Source organism: Eurosta solidaginis, chromosome 4 (assembly GCF_040869045.1).
Source record: "Eurosta solidaginis isolate ZX-2024a chromosome 4, ASM4086904v1, whole genome shotgun sequence".
NCBI lineage: Eukaryota > Metazoa > Arthropoda > Insecta > Diptera > Tephritidae > Eurosta > Eurosta solidaginis.
Window position 1 is genome coordinate 194,446,168 of NC_090322.1, and position 18,794 is coordinate 194,464,961.

General features: G+C 38.3%; 1 protein-coding gene across 9 annotated transcripts in view; it reads right to left on the minus strand.

Moving 5' to 3' along the window:
- Kap3 (kinesin associated protein 3) overlaps positions 1-18,794 on the minus strand; it is a 154,334-nt gene that overhangs the window by 66,632 nt on the left and 68,908 nt on the right. The window contains exon 2 of one of the 9 annotated variants that reach the window (XM_067784468.1): positions 17,734-17,827. The exons of 5 other annotated variants lie outside the window; for them this stretch is intronic. In XM_067784468.1, the coding sequence (XP_067640569.1) occupies positions 17,734-17,760 (27 nt within the window). In that variant the 5' untranslated portion in view covers positions 17,761-17,827. Of the gene's footprint in view, positions 1-17,733; positions 18,058-18,794 lie in introns of all 9 variants that reach the window. 3 more of the 9 variants (XM_067784467.1, XM_067784466.1, XM_067784469.1) reach the window with 3 other exon arrangements.

Sequence of the window (18,794 nt, forward strand, 5' to 3'; positions counted from 1 at the left end):
TTAAAAGTATTCTAGACGAATTAAATGAAAAAGGGCGGAGTTACGCCCATTTTGAAATTTTCTTTTATCTTTGTATTTTGTTGCACCATATCATTGCTGGAGTCAAATGTTGACATAATTTACTTTTATACTGTAAAGATATTAATCTTTTTGTTAAAATTTGACTTTAAAAACAATTTTTTTTTTAAGTGGGCGTGTTCGTCAAATTTTTATTAAGCACACATATAGTAATAGGAGTAACGTGCCTACCAAATTTCATCATGATATCTTCAACGACTGCCAAATTACAGCTTGCAAACCTTTTAAATTACCTTCTTTTAAAAGTGGGCGGTGCCACGCCCATTTTCCAAAATTTTACTAATTTTCTATTCTGCGTCATAAGTTTAACTCACCTACCAAGTTCCATCGCTTTATCTGACTTTGGTTATGAATTATCGTACTTTTTCGGTTTTCCGAAATTTTCGATATCGGGAAAGTGGGCGTGGTTGTAGTCCGATTTCGTTCATTTTAAATAGCGATATGAGATGGGCGCCCAGGAACCTACATACTAAATTTCATCAAGATACCTCAAAATTTACTCAAGTTATTGTGTTTACAGACGGACGGACGGACGGACATGGTTAAATGAATTTCTTTTTTCACCCAGATCATTTTGATATATAGAAGTCTATATCTATCTCGATTAGTTTATACCGTTACAGATTACCGTTATGCGAACAAAGTTAAATATACTCTGTGAGCTCTGCTCAGCTGAGTATAGAAATAAAAAATAAAGAAAGAGGTGCCACGTGACCTCAATAGACGTAAAGCCTAGTGCTCAACGTATCTCCCAACAGAATACTAACGGTAGTACTGAGGGGAAAGATACTGAGACATTCATATTATATCCTTAACGAGAGTATCTGCCATCGTATGGTGTCTAACACACAATGGATCTGTAGATAACTGACCCAATGAAGGCTTCATTTTCTCTGCCAAACACTTCAGTGCACGTTCGTTGGTTGGTTTGTAATCGGGTGTACAGTGGCAAGGTCTTACCTCGATAAGATATAAGATCTACCTAAAACCTCTTCCAATTTATGGATAATGGCAACCGGTTGCACTGCAACTCTACCGTGAGTTCCAATACTACTAAAAGCTTAGCGTAAATAAATCGTTGCATCATGTTCTGATCCTTTGGCTAATCAGATACAACACACAATTGCACAATTTCAATACAAGTATAAAGGGATGTGATTACAATCTTTTTGTCGCACTGAATCAAAATGAATGCTCGCCTATACAACATAATGTCTCAGCTACTAACCACATTTACAAAATCTGATGCCCTCGTCTCAGCATTGCCCAATGCAGTTTCGAACATTTCAAAATGAAAATTGAGCACATTCCCCACTCTTTTACTTATCTATTGCTATCCACAAACGATAAAGATCTGTTTTGTTTTCACTTGGTCAACATGTATATTCCCCCTTTAAAAAATGTATGCATAGCTTAGAATGGGTGAAGAGGCCGCTTAGCTCGGGTGACAGACTCCAAAGGAAAACTTGATTGCCAAATTTTTTTACGAAGCGACCACATAGCAAATAGAAGAGCAGAGAGTACTGTATGGTCAACTTCGAGAGCCTAAGAGACAGCATTGCTACAAATAGAGTAAATATCAGCGGAGAAGATACCAGATAGCTGCATTGAGAATGTTTTATTGTCCACTTGCCCAAAAGTGAACTCTCTTCGCATTTGAGGTGAAAGCGCAGTCTTGCGAACGAAGGGACAGGAGATGAGACCTGTAGACAAGTATCAATGATTCAATATATACAAATCACGCTTGATTTTCCTGCTTCCCGCGCGTGCAGTTATTAAAGACTGTGATAAGGTCGCGCAAGTGATACGTCACTTCGACTTTGCTCCCTTTGGAGTCATACACCGCTCATGGATTTGGTAAAGCAAGGTATTGTGGCGAATATTAGCAGCTTTATACATCACTCTGCTGCTAATAAATAAATGCACAACAACAATAAAGCAAGCAGCCACTTTTATGTACATGTACATATTAAAGCAAGCAGTACCACTTATGTACATGAGCTCAGGCCAAGGGGGTCACTGCTGGCGGACAGTGAACGGCCTATTAATTAGGTTAGCTGCGAATAGCAAATAAGCAGCCCTCGACCAAGAGCGGCTGGTGAGGAGGGTTTGGCTTAAAAGGCCTAAAGCACCCTGAGAACCTCCAGTGGCAGGGCGAGCAGATGAATTAAGTATCCACAGCCTAGTACAGGGTTGCTTCGAGGGAATACCTACCCAAGATAGGGAGGCAACTATACGACGTGGGATACACACTCAGGAAGGTAAAGAGGTAAATTATTTGTAAATTTAAGGTGATTGTCACATTAAGACTGAGCCCAGTAAGGTCTTAATTAAGGTATACTGGAATCAACGACTCGGATATGTTTGTTAAGGGCTGGCGAATGTGGCATTCGGAAATCTCAGTACACGGCTTGACACACCGTCGAAATGACTTTCCGGTTAATGTCCCATTCGTCTCCGTCCCGTTAAAACTTTGGCAGGGTACGTTCAAAGGCTGTCATCATTAAGTTGGTGGTGCAGGTTCGGTTGAGATCCTCCCGATTAATACTGATCTGGCTCTGAACGCAGTCTTCATGAGGGACTGCGTCAACCTTCACGTGGCCTCCCTGCCTTCGCATAGACAACCACGGGATCTATATAGCTAACTGCACACTCGGACCAAGATAGCGGCCTCAAGTGTGGACCCAATTAAATAAATGATGAGCAACAACAATACTAAAATAAAAAACCAAACACAGGAGAATGAAATGGCGTTCAATCCATTTGTAGGAAGGAAGCTAGCTCGCTCTCCAGAAGGGCGTGGCCCATCGGCTGGGGGCCTTAACATTTCGTCGCAAGTGGTAACGAAACCCAAAGGAGCGGAGGCCGAAAGCAAGCAAGGAGCGTTGTCGCCGGGTGCTACACCGAAGCTTTGCAAAAAGAACTCCGACAGCAAGGCTCAAACGGGCACACCATTATTAAGTGAGCTAATTAAGCAGGCGTCAGCTGCGTTAAATCAGCAAGTCCATCACCCCCAGGAAAGCGACCGAGGAATAATTCGTACTCGACCAAGGAGAACATCGTGGTAAAACCCACTACTACACTAAAAGATGGCTTGCCAGGGCACGTGGGCGGGTCACAAACGACAGCAAGAAACGCAAGAGAAGACGGAGCGGAAAGAGGAAACTGCAGCCCAAAAGTGGGAGAGTGGCGGTTAGCCAAAAAGAAGAGCAAGAAAAAATCACTTTAGGCTAGGCTGGATGCAATCATCATTTCCAAGGCGGGGGATGCGACGTACGCCGACATATTGCGTAAAGTGAGAAAATGCGACGAATTAAAATCCCTGGGTGATGACGTCAAAACGATTAGAAGAACGGCGAAAGGAGAGCTGTTACTAGAGCTGAAAAAATCGCAAGATGGGAAAACAAGCGCGTACCAAGCAGAAATTGAAGCGGTACTAAAGGACTCGGCTAAAGTTATAACAAAGTCCCAAATGGTCACGCTACAGTGCAGAGATCTCGATGAGATTACTACGCCCGAGGAGATTTGCAACGCCCTCCACCAGCAATGCAACATCAAACTTCCAGATGTGGCTGCCATAAAAAGCATACGCACAGGGTACAGTGGCACGAAGTCGGCACTTATAAGCCTTACAGCGGATGATGCCAAGTCGGTTCTTAATACGCAAAGAATCCGGGTAGGATGGGTTTCCTGCCGAATTAGAGAGCTCAAGCAAGAAACACGCTGTTATAGGTGCTGGTGCTACGGGCATATAGCTCAGAAATGTAAGGAGACTGTAGATAGGTCTAGCCTATGCAGGAAATGCGGCCAGGAAGGTCATAAGGCTGCAAGTTGCGAAAATGCACCGAAATGTGCGCTATGTGGGGGACAACATTCAGCAGGCAGTTTTAAATGCCCACAACGAGACGGCAGCAAAATGACTGTCTCATGAGGGTATTGCAGCTCAATTTAAACCATTGCGAGGCAGCCCAAGAGCTATTATCCCAAACAGTCTATGAAGGATGATATGACATAGTGGTACTCTCTGAACAATTCAAAAATCGCCAGGAGCAGGGTTGGCTCTCAGATTCAGCAGGGAAAGCCTCAATTTGGGCACCAGGGAAATTTCTCCCACAGGAAATTATGACGCCAACGGTAGCAGGATTCACGTGGGCAAAAATCAACGGTATATACGTCTTCAGTTGCTATGCCCCTCCGAGCATGACCATCGCCGAGTTCGAAGACATGATATACGGGATCACCACTGAAGCACGAGGTAAACACCCGCTTTTAGTGTGTGGAGACTTCAATGCATGGTCATCTGTGTGGGGAAGTAGACGAACCAACGAAAGAGGGAGAGTTCTCCTCGAAAGCCTTACTTCTTTGAGGCTAGAACTCCTAAATGCAGCAGGGATATATACCTTCGATACAGGTACCAGACGATCCATTATAGATCTCACCTTCGCTAGCAGCGAAATAGCAAGACGAGCAAAATGGTCCATAAGCAACGTCTACACACACAGCGACCATAAAGCTATTAGCGTAGAGCTGCTCGAAACTCCACGAACGGTAGCAGCAAGACATCGACAAAGTAGGAAATGGAAACAGCACCTTTTCGACCCACAAATATTTGACATTATCTGGAAGGACGCCATAGTACGAGAATCGCATGCGGAAGACCAGTTGGTTCAAATCACTAAGTTGCTATGTATGGCATGTGATGCTGCCATGCCCAGAAGTCGCGGAAAAGCACAGCGCACTCCGGTATATTGGTGGAATGACGAAATTGCAGAAGAGCGTAGAAAATGCCACAAAGCACGAAGAATAGCGCAGAGGGCACGCTCATCACCACGATATGCAGAGCTACACAGCATCTATGTCGCACAAAGAAAGGCACTTAAAAATGCCATAAAAAAGAGCAAGAAGTTATGCTTTAGGGAACTGCTGGATAATGTCGACCTAGATCCTTGGGGATCAGCCTACAGAACTGTGATGGCCAAAGTTAAAGGACCGATATCACAGAAACCTACCTGCTCGATACTGATGAATATTATTGTTGAAACACTTTTCCCGGCGCAAGATCGCTGGAGTTATCCAAGCGAGGATCTAGAAAGTACGGAAATTCCGCAAATTACAGAGCAAGAGGTGCTGGACGCTGCAAAAAGAGTTGCTGATAACAAATCCCCAGGACCCGACGAAGTACCAAACATAGGCCTTAAAGCCGCGATTACAACTAGGGCTACATTATTTACTGATCTTTTTAATGCCTGTATGCAAGAAGGCGTGTTCCCTCGCCCGTGGAAACGACAAAGACTTGTCCTATTGCTGAAACGTGGTAAACAGCAGGACCAACCATCCTCTGTATGCTGGATTCCCTAGGGAAGATTTTCGAGCGTATAATTAGTGAGCGCCTACAGCTGACTCTAGAAAGACCAGGTGGCTTATCGAATAGTCAATATGGATTTCGCAAATCAAGATCCACCGTAGATGCAATACAAACAGTCGTCAATATAGCTGGAGAAGCTATCTCTGGAGGCCAAAATAAAAGGAAGTTCTGTGCACTGATTATGTTGGACATCAACAATGCTTTTAACACTGCGAACTGGATGCAGATAATGGCAGCGCTGCAAAGCTTCGGCACTCCAGCTTACTTACGCAGAATTATAGGTAGCTATCTTAAAGACAGAGCACTTCTTTTTGACACGGATCAAGGAGTAAAAGAGTACAAAATCACAGGAGGCGTCCCACAGGGATCTGTTCTCGGTCCAACGCTTTGGAATGTAATGTATGACTGGGTGCTAAAGATTGATCTACCAGAAAACACGCAAATTGTGGGATATGCTGATGATATTGCAGTGGTAGTAGTGGCCAAGAAACTGGACCTGCTTCAAGCATTATGTAATGACGCTGTAGAAAGAATAAAGGAATGGCTGACCAATACAGGACTGGAGTTAGCTAGCCAAAAGACGGAAGTGGTATTAGTAAGCTCCAAACGGTCGGCGAACGAGTTAGTCTTAACTGTCGGGGATCATCAAATCACCTCAAAGGATTCCTTAAAATACTTAGGAGTGCACATTGACTCAAAGTTAACTTTCAAAGAGCACTTTAGAGCGGTGGGGGAGAAAATTACCAAAGTTAATGGATCACTTATGCGAATAATGCCTAACATTGGTGGTCCGAGCAAAGCTATACGTCAGCTATTGTCCACAGTAACCAGCTCAATAATACTATACGCAGCACCAGTGTGGTATGGATCTAAACAGACCCATCAAAAATATATATTAGCAGCGTACCGACTTGCTTCTTTATGAATAGCAAGTGCTTATCGGACGGTGTCAGACGACGCGATCCTGGTTCTAACCCGGAAAATCCCAGTGGACTTACTGGCAAGCGAAATGGCCGATCTGTATAACACTAATATCGAGCGACCATCTGAAGAAGACAAGAAAAGAGCAAGGACACAAACAATAGCTAAGTGGCAAGAACGGTGGGAGGCCTCGAGTAAAGGGCGTTGGACTTTCACACTAGTTTGGAACGTAGCTCAATGGAATGAGCGGAAGCACGGCGAACTGAACTACCATCTCACGCAGATAATGAGTGGACATGGCGGTTTCAAAGAGTATTTATGGAAGCGTAGGATAGAGGAAGATCCTCATTGCCCAATGTGTACCACAGAGTTAGAAAACGCAGAACACGAAATGTTCTACTGACCCCGTTTACACGAAGAAAGACTCACCTTGCATGGAGTCTTTGGGGAGGAACCTACCACGAGAAATTTAGTTTCACATATGTGCAACAGGAAAGAGTGCTGGACTGCAGTGAGCAAAATGGCATTTATAGTAATGACACGTCTGATGGATGCTGAGAGGGAGCGCAGAGAAATGCGCATGCGAAGCAGTGGCGATTAAATGGACACTCAGAGCAAATAGCGGGAACCTGGAAGCAGGGACAACAGTAGGCTCTTAAAAAATGAGAAATATGGAACGCCACCCTGAAGTAATGCGAAAGTGGTGTCGGGGTGGGCGACGGTTCCAGAACGGGGCTGTTTTTTAGTCAACGAACACACGGTTGCTGCGACGGCAGCAATTATGGTGCATTAGGCATTTTTCAGCCTCCCCGCAAAAAAAAAAAAAAAAAAAAAAACAACACAACATTACATACACATCACGTTATCATCAGCTAAGAGCAGAAGTTGTTACTCACACATACACACGCATATAGCTAAATAACCAAGTATGATATACAACTATTCTGGAAGGCTTGTTCGTGAATAGTCTAGACCTTAGGAGGAGTAGGTGAACGAGGCTAACGGAGAGTACAAAAGCAGCGCGGTGCGCGCGATAATGAATCAGTTTACTTTAAACACGCATAAGCACGTTATTTATTCGACATTTCAGTGATGCGAACGTTAACAGGAGGTGCATAGTAATTAGGAATTCCCAAAATTCGTTACAGTATTATAATCACCTTTAACGATAGGCTGTTAAGTGCGGTTAAAGACCCAAACTGGCTTCGAGGCTTTCGATGATTCCTCCTCTAAAAAAAATCTTTCACATGCCGTTTCAATCAAGCCCATCTTACACGAATCTCACTTTGATCCTAATTTGTTGAACAGCATGTTTCTTCAACTATCGTCAAATAATTTCCATGACATCACTTAGACTTGAAAATTATCCAGACATAGTATCTATGCAAATCCTACAATTAAAATTTATGTAGTTTATAATAACAACTAATACTTCCATATTAGATACAGTTATTTTCTTTTCAAAATCACAAATTTAATAATTTTCATACTTCAGTAATTATCAAAAACTATGCCTAAATAAAGTAAATGAGCGCGTAAACTTACTGTCATCTAAATTTTGACAGAATTATATGTATGTTATAAAATAATGAAACAACAATTTAGCCTGAAGCACCACTGCTCATGAATATTTATGTGGCACAAAATTATTATGCCAAATATGTACTGGAAGTTAAGCGCCGAAGCACATTTACGAATACAAATCCCCATCTTCCCACGATTGACATGTGACTGATTGGAAAAATGAATTAAGTTATTTAATAGTTTGTAAGTGAGTACCCAGCAGAGAATTTTGATTTTATTGATGTGGTATTTCTAGAGAATTATAAAAATTCAACTTTTTATATAGAACCTGATTCTCAATTGCATTTTTTTTTTCAGAGATATGTCAACGCTAGTGTCGTAATTACTTTTAGAGTGTTTCTCTTGGGGACACCTTCGGCGTAATTTCGTGATGATTTTAGGGACTAATTTGGGGCTGTTTTTAAATAATTTCAGGGTCCTCGTAAAATTACCCCCGGGAAGGGCCCCAAAATAAAAAGGAGATTCTTCCAAAAAGAACCAAAAGCAGACCCGGAAGTGATGATAACGCTAGAAGACCTCAAACGACCACGGAGAGCCACAAAATAGTCCCTAATTTATCCCTAAATATCTTCTTAAATATGATCTTAACCTTCCTATACTCGCGCCAATTATTGTAGCATCTATACTCGCGTACGGTCTCACAGACCGATAGTTCGTAGGTACCCCCTACAATATATTTTTTTACATGCTTTTATTTTTTAAATATTATAATTATTTTAAAATTTAGGTCATAGTGAAACAAAAAAGTGTGCATAATACTTCATTTATTAATTATTTTACAGACTCTCAGCCTATCACAAATCAGTCTTCAAATTTGAGATATTTTTCTTAAGTAAAAGGAAAACAAAAATAAAATCTGAACTTCTTCTTAAAAACAAAATAAACTTCTTAATAATAATAAAATACATATCAAAGTATACATATATTTATCTATGTTTGGCTTAGTTTTGAGCCTCACCATAACAATCAGGGCATACTCGCGTCGGTCTCACGACCGATTGGCGCCGAATGCTACAACACGTACGCTTCGCACGAACGCACAGCGTGCACTAAAACGAAGTAAGCCACAAGTCCGACAGCTAGCATAGAGCTCGGTTTCTCCAGATTTTCGTGCATAAAAATAATTACGAAAATGTGTTTCGTCAATCTCAGAGACCAATGCGAGAGTATAGGAAGGTTAAAATTACTCATAAATAGCCCACAAAACCATCCCGAAATTACACCGAGGTGATACCTAAATGACCCAGGAAAAACATCGAAATAGTCCGCAAATGCCCCAAAGACAGCTACATAATTTATTACATAATTCCCCCAAAATAAAATAACTCAGAAAAAGTCCCTAAAACCTTCCGGGAGTGAATCTAATATTAGAGCATTCAGATAATTCGAATATTCGATTAATCGAATATCACGAGACCTATTAATTAGCCTTATTTTCACAGCTATGTGAGTTATTGAAACACGTAAACGTTTACGGCAAACTATGTGCTCTGAGGGATATTAACCTCTTTCTGCTGCTAGTTTGAAAACACAATCTCAGAATTTCTTTAAAAAGAGCTGTATCTGATAATTGTTTCTAAACAGCCTTCCCTAAAATACATATATTGAAATTATTCTGAGAAAACATTTTTGAAACAAATTCGTTGATAGTGAATTTAGCTTTTTTGCATACAACCAAATGTAATAATACTTTTCGTAATTTACTCAGCTGAAAACAATTTGAATTCATGCTGATATCGGGCATTTCCTAAAAATCACCCGATATTGATTCATGAATCGTAACATATGTATATGTAGTTGGTTCCATTACTGCTGTATTAGTTCCAGAAATAAGCTTTGAGAATTATCATATAGACACTTCTGGTACATGTAAAATGTTTGGGTTAAAACTATTCCATTTTAATATCTTATTGCTACAGTGAAGAAGCAGGCACCTAAAGAAACTATGCTTATGACGGCAAATGTCGCTATATTGTCTTTGCAAAAGTTGGTGATTACATTTATTCTCCGCATTTGTAATATCCGAGCTACAATTTATTTATGTATACAGAATATATGAAAATGCTGTCACAAGTCAACGTTTAAATGACTTTTAAATGAATTATAGGAAGAGGATTGGCATGCGTGGAATTGTCGGTTATTTGCAATAAAACCTTCATACTGTCGATGTAGGCCAAAAAGGGACAGCTGATTGATAGGAAAAGTGTTGTCGCCTAAGCTAGAAACCCGTTTTATTCCGTATACAAAAATAATTTTTACAAGTTTAATTAAAAAAAAAGGGCTTCGTAATATTTGATTTTCGAGTTTTATATTTCGCACAGAAAACAATAACATTTTTTGGGTGCTTTTCCTTGAGTGTCCATAATGTCAGTTTGAGGTACTTTTAGACATTCATTACTATATACAAATAAGCAAGTTGAAAGTTTTGCGCACCTTTCATGGCCAAACTATAATACTTAGGTATAAACAAATCGAAATGTATCGATAGGTCTTCTCAATCAGCAATGCATGCATTTTAAAAAAACTTCAATATGTCAGTAAATGGCGGCCACCGTGGTGTGATGGTAGCGTGCTCCGCCTATCACACCGTATGCCCTGGGTTCAACTCCCGGGCAAAGCAACATCAAAATTTTAGAAATAAGATTTTTCAATTAGAAGAAAATTTTTCTAAGCGGGGTCGCCCCTCGGCAGTGTCTGGCAAGCGCTCCGATTGTATTTCTGCCATGAAAAGCTCTCAGTGAAAACTCATCTGCCTTGCAGATGCCGTTCGGAGTCGGCATAAAACATGTAGGTCCCGTCCGGCCAATTTGTAGGGAAAAATCAAGAGGAGCACGACACAAATTGGAAGAGAAGCTCGGCCTTAGATCTCTTCGGAGGTTATCGCGCCTTACATTTATTTTTATTTATGTCAGTAAATGTTTCTTTAAATATTAAGTAATTTTCAAAAAAGTTAAATTAAGCGCTAAAATATTAATTTTCATTCGTATTTCAACTAAGAATGAGAATGTTTACACTCACACTACGGACGCTACGTGTATTTGATATTGCTTTGTGAGAAAACTCCCAGTACAAAAATACTTGGATTAATATTAGAGCTTACAATTTCTTCTCGAACACAAGCGAGAATCTCGAGACCCGAGAAAACAAGAACTTGGCTTCTCGAATCTCGAAATAATCGAAATGCTCGCGAGCTTCTCGACATTCAATTAAGTTACTGCATTGGCAGTATTCTATGAATTTCGGTGTTTTTTTAATGTGTTGTTGTGGAAACTTTCGTTTATGCTTCAGAAGAAATCGTAAGCTCCATATTAAACAGCCAGTGCATCGATTAAATTGAATGTCAAAAAGCTCGCGAGCTTGATGAGTATAGGAGATTCCAGAATCTCGCGAAAAATCTCTTCTCGAAGAAGTTCGAGAAATTGCAAGCTTAAATTAATATCAAAAACGAATTATGACGGAGTAATTACCCTTTCATCCTTTGGGTACAATAACCGAGCAATCCAATATTTAATATTGATTCCTCGTTTATTAATACTGTAACGATTTTTGGGAAATTCCTGATTATTTTGCAGCTCCTGTCACCTTCAAACCTCCGAACTGTCGAATTACTTTAAATATTCAGTTAAACAAAACGTTCTTTATTTAGACTACTTTGGGAGTAGTATTACACAATTATAATTACCACGTACTTCACTAAAGCGTGTTAAAAGCAAACTGATCGATTATCTTTTGCACCGCGCTGCTTTTATACTCTCAGTTAGCCTCGGTCACCTATTTCCCCTAAGGCCTAGACTTTTCATGAACATGCTTTCTGGATTAGTTGTATCTCATACTTGATTCCACGTTTATTAATACTGTAACGATTTTTGGGAAATTCCTGATTATTTTGCAGCTTCTGTTAACGTTCGAATCTCTGAACTGTCGAATAAATAACTTTAAATATTCAGTATAACAAAACGTTCTTTATTAAGACTACTTTGGGAGTAGTATTACACAATTATAATTATCGCGTACTTCACTAAAGCCTCTTAAAAGCAAACTGATCGATTATCTTTTGCACCGCGCTGCTTTTATACTCTCAGTTAGCTTCGGTCACCTATTTCTCCTAAGGCCTAGACTCTTCATGAACATGCCTTCTGGAACAGTTGTATCTCATACTTACTTACTGAGCTATATACATGTATGTATATGTGTATTTTTTTTTTCTTCTAGCTATATGCGTGTGTACGTGTGAGTAGCAACTTTTGCTCTTAGGTGATGACTAAATATGTGTATGTGAAATAATCTCTTTGCTTCAAGCTGCTGGTTATGTGTGTCAAATATTCTTCGTCAATATTCGCCACAATACATTTTAGAATAATATAAGTACAACCTAATATATGCATACGAATGTTACTGCGAATGTATCAATTAAGGAGATATCATAATCATTACCACTCGTATGGATGTCAAAGCGAGTTCAAAATAATACACCTTTGCTTTTTCATCCGCTTGAAGTACAAATTGAGTTCTCGCCCGTAAGGACTTCTAGAGGTTCGGATTTGATCTAGCGATCAAATGAGAGAATCACAAAATAAGACTAAATGTGTAATTTTCTTTGCTAATAATCATAGTGTTTACAAAAAACACAAGAACACATAGTGGAAGTATTTATACGATTTGTTGGTTGCAACTATTTTGTTACGTTAATAAAATAAAATAAAATTAAATATAAAAAAAGTAAAGTACAACGCAATTGAAAAAATTTAAATTAAATTAAATAAAGTTAAAATAATGTAAAATAAAACAAAATTAAATTAATGAAAAAGAAAATGGAGTAAAGTAAAAAAATTTATTTTAATAAAATAAAATAAAATAAAATAAAATAAAATAAAATAAAATAAAATAAGGGAAGGGAAGGAAAGGAAAGGGAAACAAAGGAAAGAAATGATAGGAAAGGAAGGTAAGGGAAAAGAAAGGAAAGGGAAGTAAAGGAAATGAAAGGAAGGGACATGAAGGAGAGAAAGGCAAGCAAAGCAAAGGAAAGGAAAGAAAAAGAGATGAAAAGGAAGGAAGGGAAAGAAAGCACGGGGAAAGTGACGTCTGCATTGTTTGGATGTAAATAACTAGGCGAATTCTAGTATATTATAAAACCCTTTTGCAAAGATGTTGCAGCTGTTAATGTTCAACAAGAACCTACTGTAATTAATAATTGCAAGGCAATCGAAGCATAAGTAGAATGGGAAAATTGCAATAATTTATTAATTATAATGCTCACAATGACTTACTTGAATATATAAGCAAGTACTAGGGTAATAAAAACGCACATAAACTTTTCTTAATATGCTCAAAGGAAATATAAATTTACACTGAAGAAATTTTTTTAGGTGTATGCAATAATATGAAAACTTTACATTTTTAAAAATGCAACATATAAATACAGGGCGCGATATACCTCCGAATAGATTCAGCCGAGCTCCTCTTCCGGTTCGCGTCGTGCTCCTTTTAATTTTTCCTACAAATGGGCGGGACCTACATATTTTACGCTGACTCCAAAAGGCATATGCATAGCAGACTAGTTTTAACTGAGAAGCTTTTCATGGCATAAATACACTCGCAGTTTTACACAAATCACCGGTAAGTAATTGGAAGTTAATAGAGGAGTGCTACGGCGAATTATGAACGAGATATTGAATAACATTTCGTTTGAACAAAAAATCACCCTAGTATTAGATATGTATGTCACGTATAAAATGTTGTTGGCTGTTATTTCATGCTCCATGAACCAAATAACTCTGTTAAATTAGAGCATGAAAGTGAATGCATATCGAACAAATTGGTGTGTTGGGAAAAATTGTCTTATGCTCACACGAGAGGAGGTTAATAAAGAGGAAAGTAAAGGAAAGGCAAGGAAATGAAAGGAAAAGAAAGGCAAGGAAAGGAAAAGAAATGAAAGGCAAGGAAAGGAAAACAACCGCTATCGACGAGTTATCGGATTGTTATCAACAGTTTATAAGCGTGTTTTACATTTATCTAGAATCAGTTATCGGTTTGTTATGCATTAGTTATCGGTGAGGAACAAACGAGAAAGAGATTTGCAAATATTATCGATGACTTGTCGGTTTACTATCGAAAATTTATAGAAACACTATCGATTTGTTTCTAAAAAGTTATCGATTTGCTATTGAAGAACTTTCGATTTTTTTATGGAAAACATATCGATTTGTTATCGAAAAACTACTGATTTGCGATCAGTTTGTTATCAAAAGGTTATCGATTTTCTATCGATATGTAATCGAGTTTTTATCGGAGTTGTTATCGACGACATATATATAGTATATTACTGATAATTATTCGAAAAAAAGCCGATAATACGTCAATATCAACCATTAACAACGAAAGCTTTTCGTATTCATAGATTAATTTTTGTGAACCTTGCTAAATGATTCTAAACAAGTTTCGAAATAGTTGTTAAAATAATCCCGAAATTATATCAAAATAGTACCAGTATGATCCTATTTAAAAAGTACACTGAAAGAAAAAAACTAGTAAAATCAACCAAATTACGAGTCAAGTAAACTGATATTTCTGTTAATTTATGTCCATCGTAAATAGCTGTTCAATCAATTTTACACAAACTTTTGATTCCAAATTTAGTGTTTCAACAGTAAAATCAACAAAAAAAAAGTTGATTAAACGTAAGCCTCAGCTCAGTTAAACACAAAAGGTCAGACATTTTATTTCTAATTGAAAAAACAGTTTTTTCGAGATTTTTGTGTAGCTTCTTCCAGGGCTTGAACCCAGAATTTCCGGTGTGGCAGGCGTAACACGTTAACATCACACCACGGTGGCCGCCTAGCTCTGCTCTGTTAACTATTAACTAACATTAGCTGTTTTTTTACAAGCATATACATTAGGTTGGGTCGATTTGTATGGGCGAAAGTTAACCGATATCGCGCCATCGATTTTTCGATAGAATTTGGGCTCACGAAAAAAAAAGTTCCACTACGCATACCCAAACAAATTATTTTCGAGCCTGCGGAATTTCATTTTTTTTTACTTTTTTTCGCCTTCGCTTTTTAAGGATTTTTCATGACCTACTAAAAATATTTTCATATGTATACCATGTCCGACCCAAAAATGTCCGCTAAAAAAACGTCGGCGATAAGAGTTTTTTGAAAAAAAATATTTTTTTACAATCAAATGAAAATTTTTTTTAGTAGTCTTGAAAAAACCTTAAAAATCAAAAAAAAAAAATTTAATTTCACAGGCTCGAAAATTATTTTTTTGGGTATGCGTAGTGGAACCCTTTTTTCCTGAGTCGAAATCCTATCGAAAAATCGATGGCGATATATCGATTAATAAATTGACCCAGTCTAATATACATACATAAACTTCATGTGGAGTGCTAAGTGCATAACCTTACTTGCACTTATGAAATTGTTGCGCATAAAGTACTAAAGTGTGTCTCCACTATGGTGCACTTTTGATTTTAGTATGCGTTGTATACTATGACCGAAAAGGTTTGTGTCTATTTAACCATACACTACTACTATGTGAAATTGCTGATGAGGTTTTTTTTTCGTCGCAAACGCATATGTATGTACATGCAAGTAAAAAATAACACGGCCATTATTAATGCCACTCTAAGAATACCATAGAAAACTGTTAAAACAACAGATTTCCGTCAACGTTAGAATAACAGTAGCTGTTGATATAACAGAGATTTCTGTGGCACGATGGTCATAACCATAGTACAGGTTTACAAGTATGATATGTATGGTTGGTTGGTTGCTGTGCTGCCCGGCTATGGAGCCGGGCCCAAGTAGCGCTCTAGGCGCCATTTTGATGCACTTTCTCCTGGAACCAATTATGTGTTGGCTGATGTACCCTGCGTATTGCTTTACTCAAACCACTTGGTTAAAACTATAAACTTACTGATGTCCTTGATGCGGCAGTTTGACACCGCCCTTAAGTCGGGAAACACATAGTTGCATAGAGTTCGGTACCGCAGGCTCGCGAGGGCTGGGCACTCGCAGAGGAAGTGGGTAACCGATATGATATGTATGAGAAGGAAACAATTCCTTTCTCTTTCTAACACACTGCCGTCTGACACTTCGGTCAGTGTGAACTATTGTGGAACTCAGTGGAACCTGCGTGGAACATGCGTTTGACACTGAAACAAATGTCAAAATTAACGGGGTTGCTGTTGTGGAAAGCGACGCAGGGAAACAAAAAAAGGAGCGGAATATCAGATATGGGTTGCTGTGATGGTACATTTTTTTGAACGAATTTAGTATGTAATTGAGGTGCCCCTATATGGGTCCTACAGAAAATTATACACAAGTCTTGAATTCGGGTATCTGAGGACGCGTAGTTATTCCAGTATTAAGAATACAAACACGGGTGCTAAGTTTTTCTACCCGTTCAAAAGTTTTCCGCGAAAAACAGTTTGAAACCGATGTCAACTGCAATAACCCGTCCAAAATAGTAGAAAGAGATATGAAAAGAAGCGTTTTGTCCTGTTATCAATAGCCTAAAGGCGAAAAAGTATTCGAATTATTGGAAGCGAGGCAAAAACGCGTATATTAATACTTCCACCAACGGTTTTGGTCATGTTTTAGCAATCGTCCCTGGTAATAAAGTATCACAATTTGTTAATTAAAATTGTCCAAAACATATGGATTTTAAAGGGAGAAGTAATTAAGCGCTCGTTTGAAAGTAAATAAGGATATTTCTTTGAATTTTACAATAAAAATTTTACGCAGTTTTCGTTAGCAGCTACTAAACTTTTCTTGGACCTAAGAAGTACAACAGTGCCAAATAGCATCCACAAAAAAAAAACGAACAAGAACAAGCATTTTATCAGGTGAGCGTGGCTGTGTATGTGCGTGCTGCTACATATCCTACTTGTAGACCTATACTATGGTCATAACCAGTGTAGCTACTTTTACACAATTTAAAATTTCCCACAATTCACATAGAAAAAACAATGTAGCGACATCGGTAGACACTTGCCGGGTACAATGAAAATCATTCCATTTGATTGGACCAAGTCTTCTTTTGCAAATTCTACCACGCTTTTTTAGAAATCTATCACAGTATTTTTTTTTAAATTTATCACCAAATTGGTTTTGGAAGTGGCAGCACTGACCATAAGAACGAACTCGTAACTGCCGTGAGCATCATGGCCGAGACACAATGAGGTTTTTCATATAGATGCGTTCAACACAATCTTATGCATGCCAGTAACATCGTCACAATTACGCAAGATATTGCGTTTGCAAATATGAAGGAACTTCAGACTTGGCAATTGAAGTTTATTTCTCCTTGTCCATTCATACACAAAATTTTGCAAATCGCTGTTATAAACCTTCTCACTGTAACATAAAAATACCTGTTAACATATTTTGAGTCCTATTCATTTGTTAAAGTGCAGTTTATAACTATGAAAAATATTAGAAAAGTACCAGCAAGTGGGAAAAATAATTTCACTTTAAAGTGTGGCAGGACCCTTAGCCAAAGCAAATGTCAAATCCTTCTTCTTGTGCTTTGCTTGCAACAAAACATTTGCATAACATTGACATTTGCTGGCTGAAGTAAATTTGAAAACTCGGTTGAATTAACCATAATACGATAATTTTACTGAATGTCTGTTTATTCGCGAACAAGAAACCTGATTGGTTAATTTTACTAGCTTCATTCCTTTCGGTGTATATATGAATCTATGATGTCAAGGTCATTCGAGATTTACATATTTAAGTGGATTGTATTCGAAATATTTTTATTGAAAACTGCGCACTCACCGGCAGTGAAATCATTGTTGTGGCCATAGTCAATTGTGTGTTGAAAATTTTTTGCTCTTGAAATGAGATTAGAATTTTTTTTCTTAAACAACAGCTGAGAATAAAAGAACACAACACAAAACAAATTTAAACACGCTATGCACTCGAGGTTATCAGCTCTTCACCTTGATAAACTCATATATAACTGTATATTTATTAACTAATACAATATTGCACCGTTTTCATAATTTCACAATTCGATTTTGACAATTTGAACACTTGCTCTGAAAATTGTTTAATAATTTTTTATATTTTGTTAACAAAAACCGCGCACACTGAAGATCACTGTTGAGATTAACACAATTTAATAATTAAGAAAATATATATCGCTTAATCAATGTCTTTAAAAGGAAGCAAGCCACCAACTGATATGCGTTTAAAATTTTTTTTCTGCTTTACCATTCAAATAAACAGCAGCAGTAAGGAGAACGAAAGTTCCGTAGGATCATTACTTCTGTTACGGCTCAATATATTCCTAAAGGTATAGAATAATGGAACTTCCTTTTCTATTTCTCTGACCAGCAGACTCCTTTGACCACAGCGCGTATTCAAGAGTTTTTAAAGTAGTTTACCAACTCTTTACAACGACTCGTGGGACCTATGTTACTGTGGCACAACTTCGTTCTGGATACGCTTATAAAATTAAAACTTAATTTTCCAGATCGGACTCTGATGTATTAAATGTACTTATATTCATCAAACGAAAAAGACGTGAGGCGACGCGAAGTCGTGAACCGTGTTGCCGGACAAGGCTAAGTCTGGAGAGCTGTTTCTAATACCATTATAATCAGGTGTTATTTCTCCCGAATGGTCACTTTCAAATGAACAGGAATAAGCTAGAACTTATCGAAGATGATCTAAAGAACCTAACTGGCAGTCTGATTGTCGTGGGAACTTTCAATGTAAGCCCACAGGTTGGAGAGTGCAGCAGTCTAATAGCCGGTAAAAGTAAATTCTTGAGATAACAGTCAGGCTAGCTTAAGCCCTACTCAACACCTATTCGACAGCCAGGCTTTGGATAT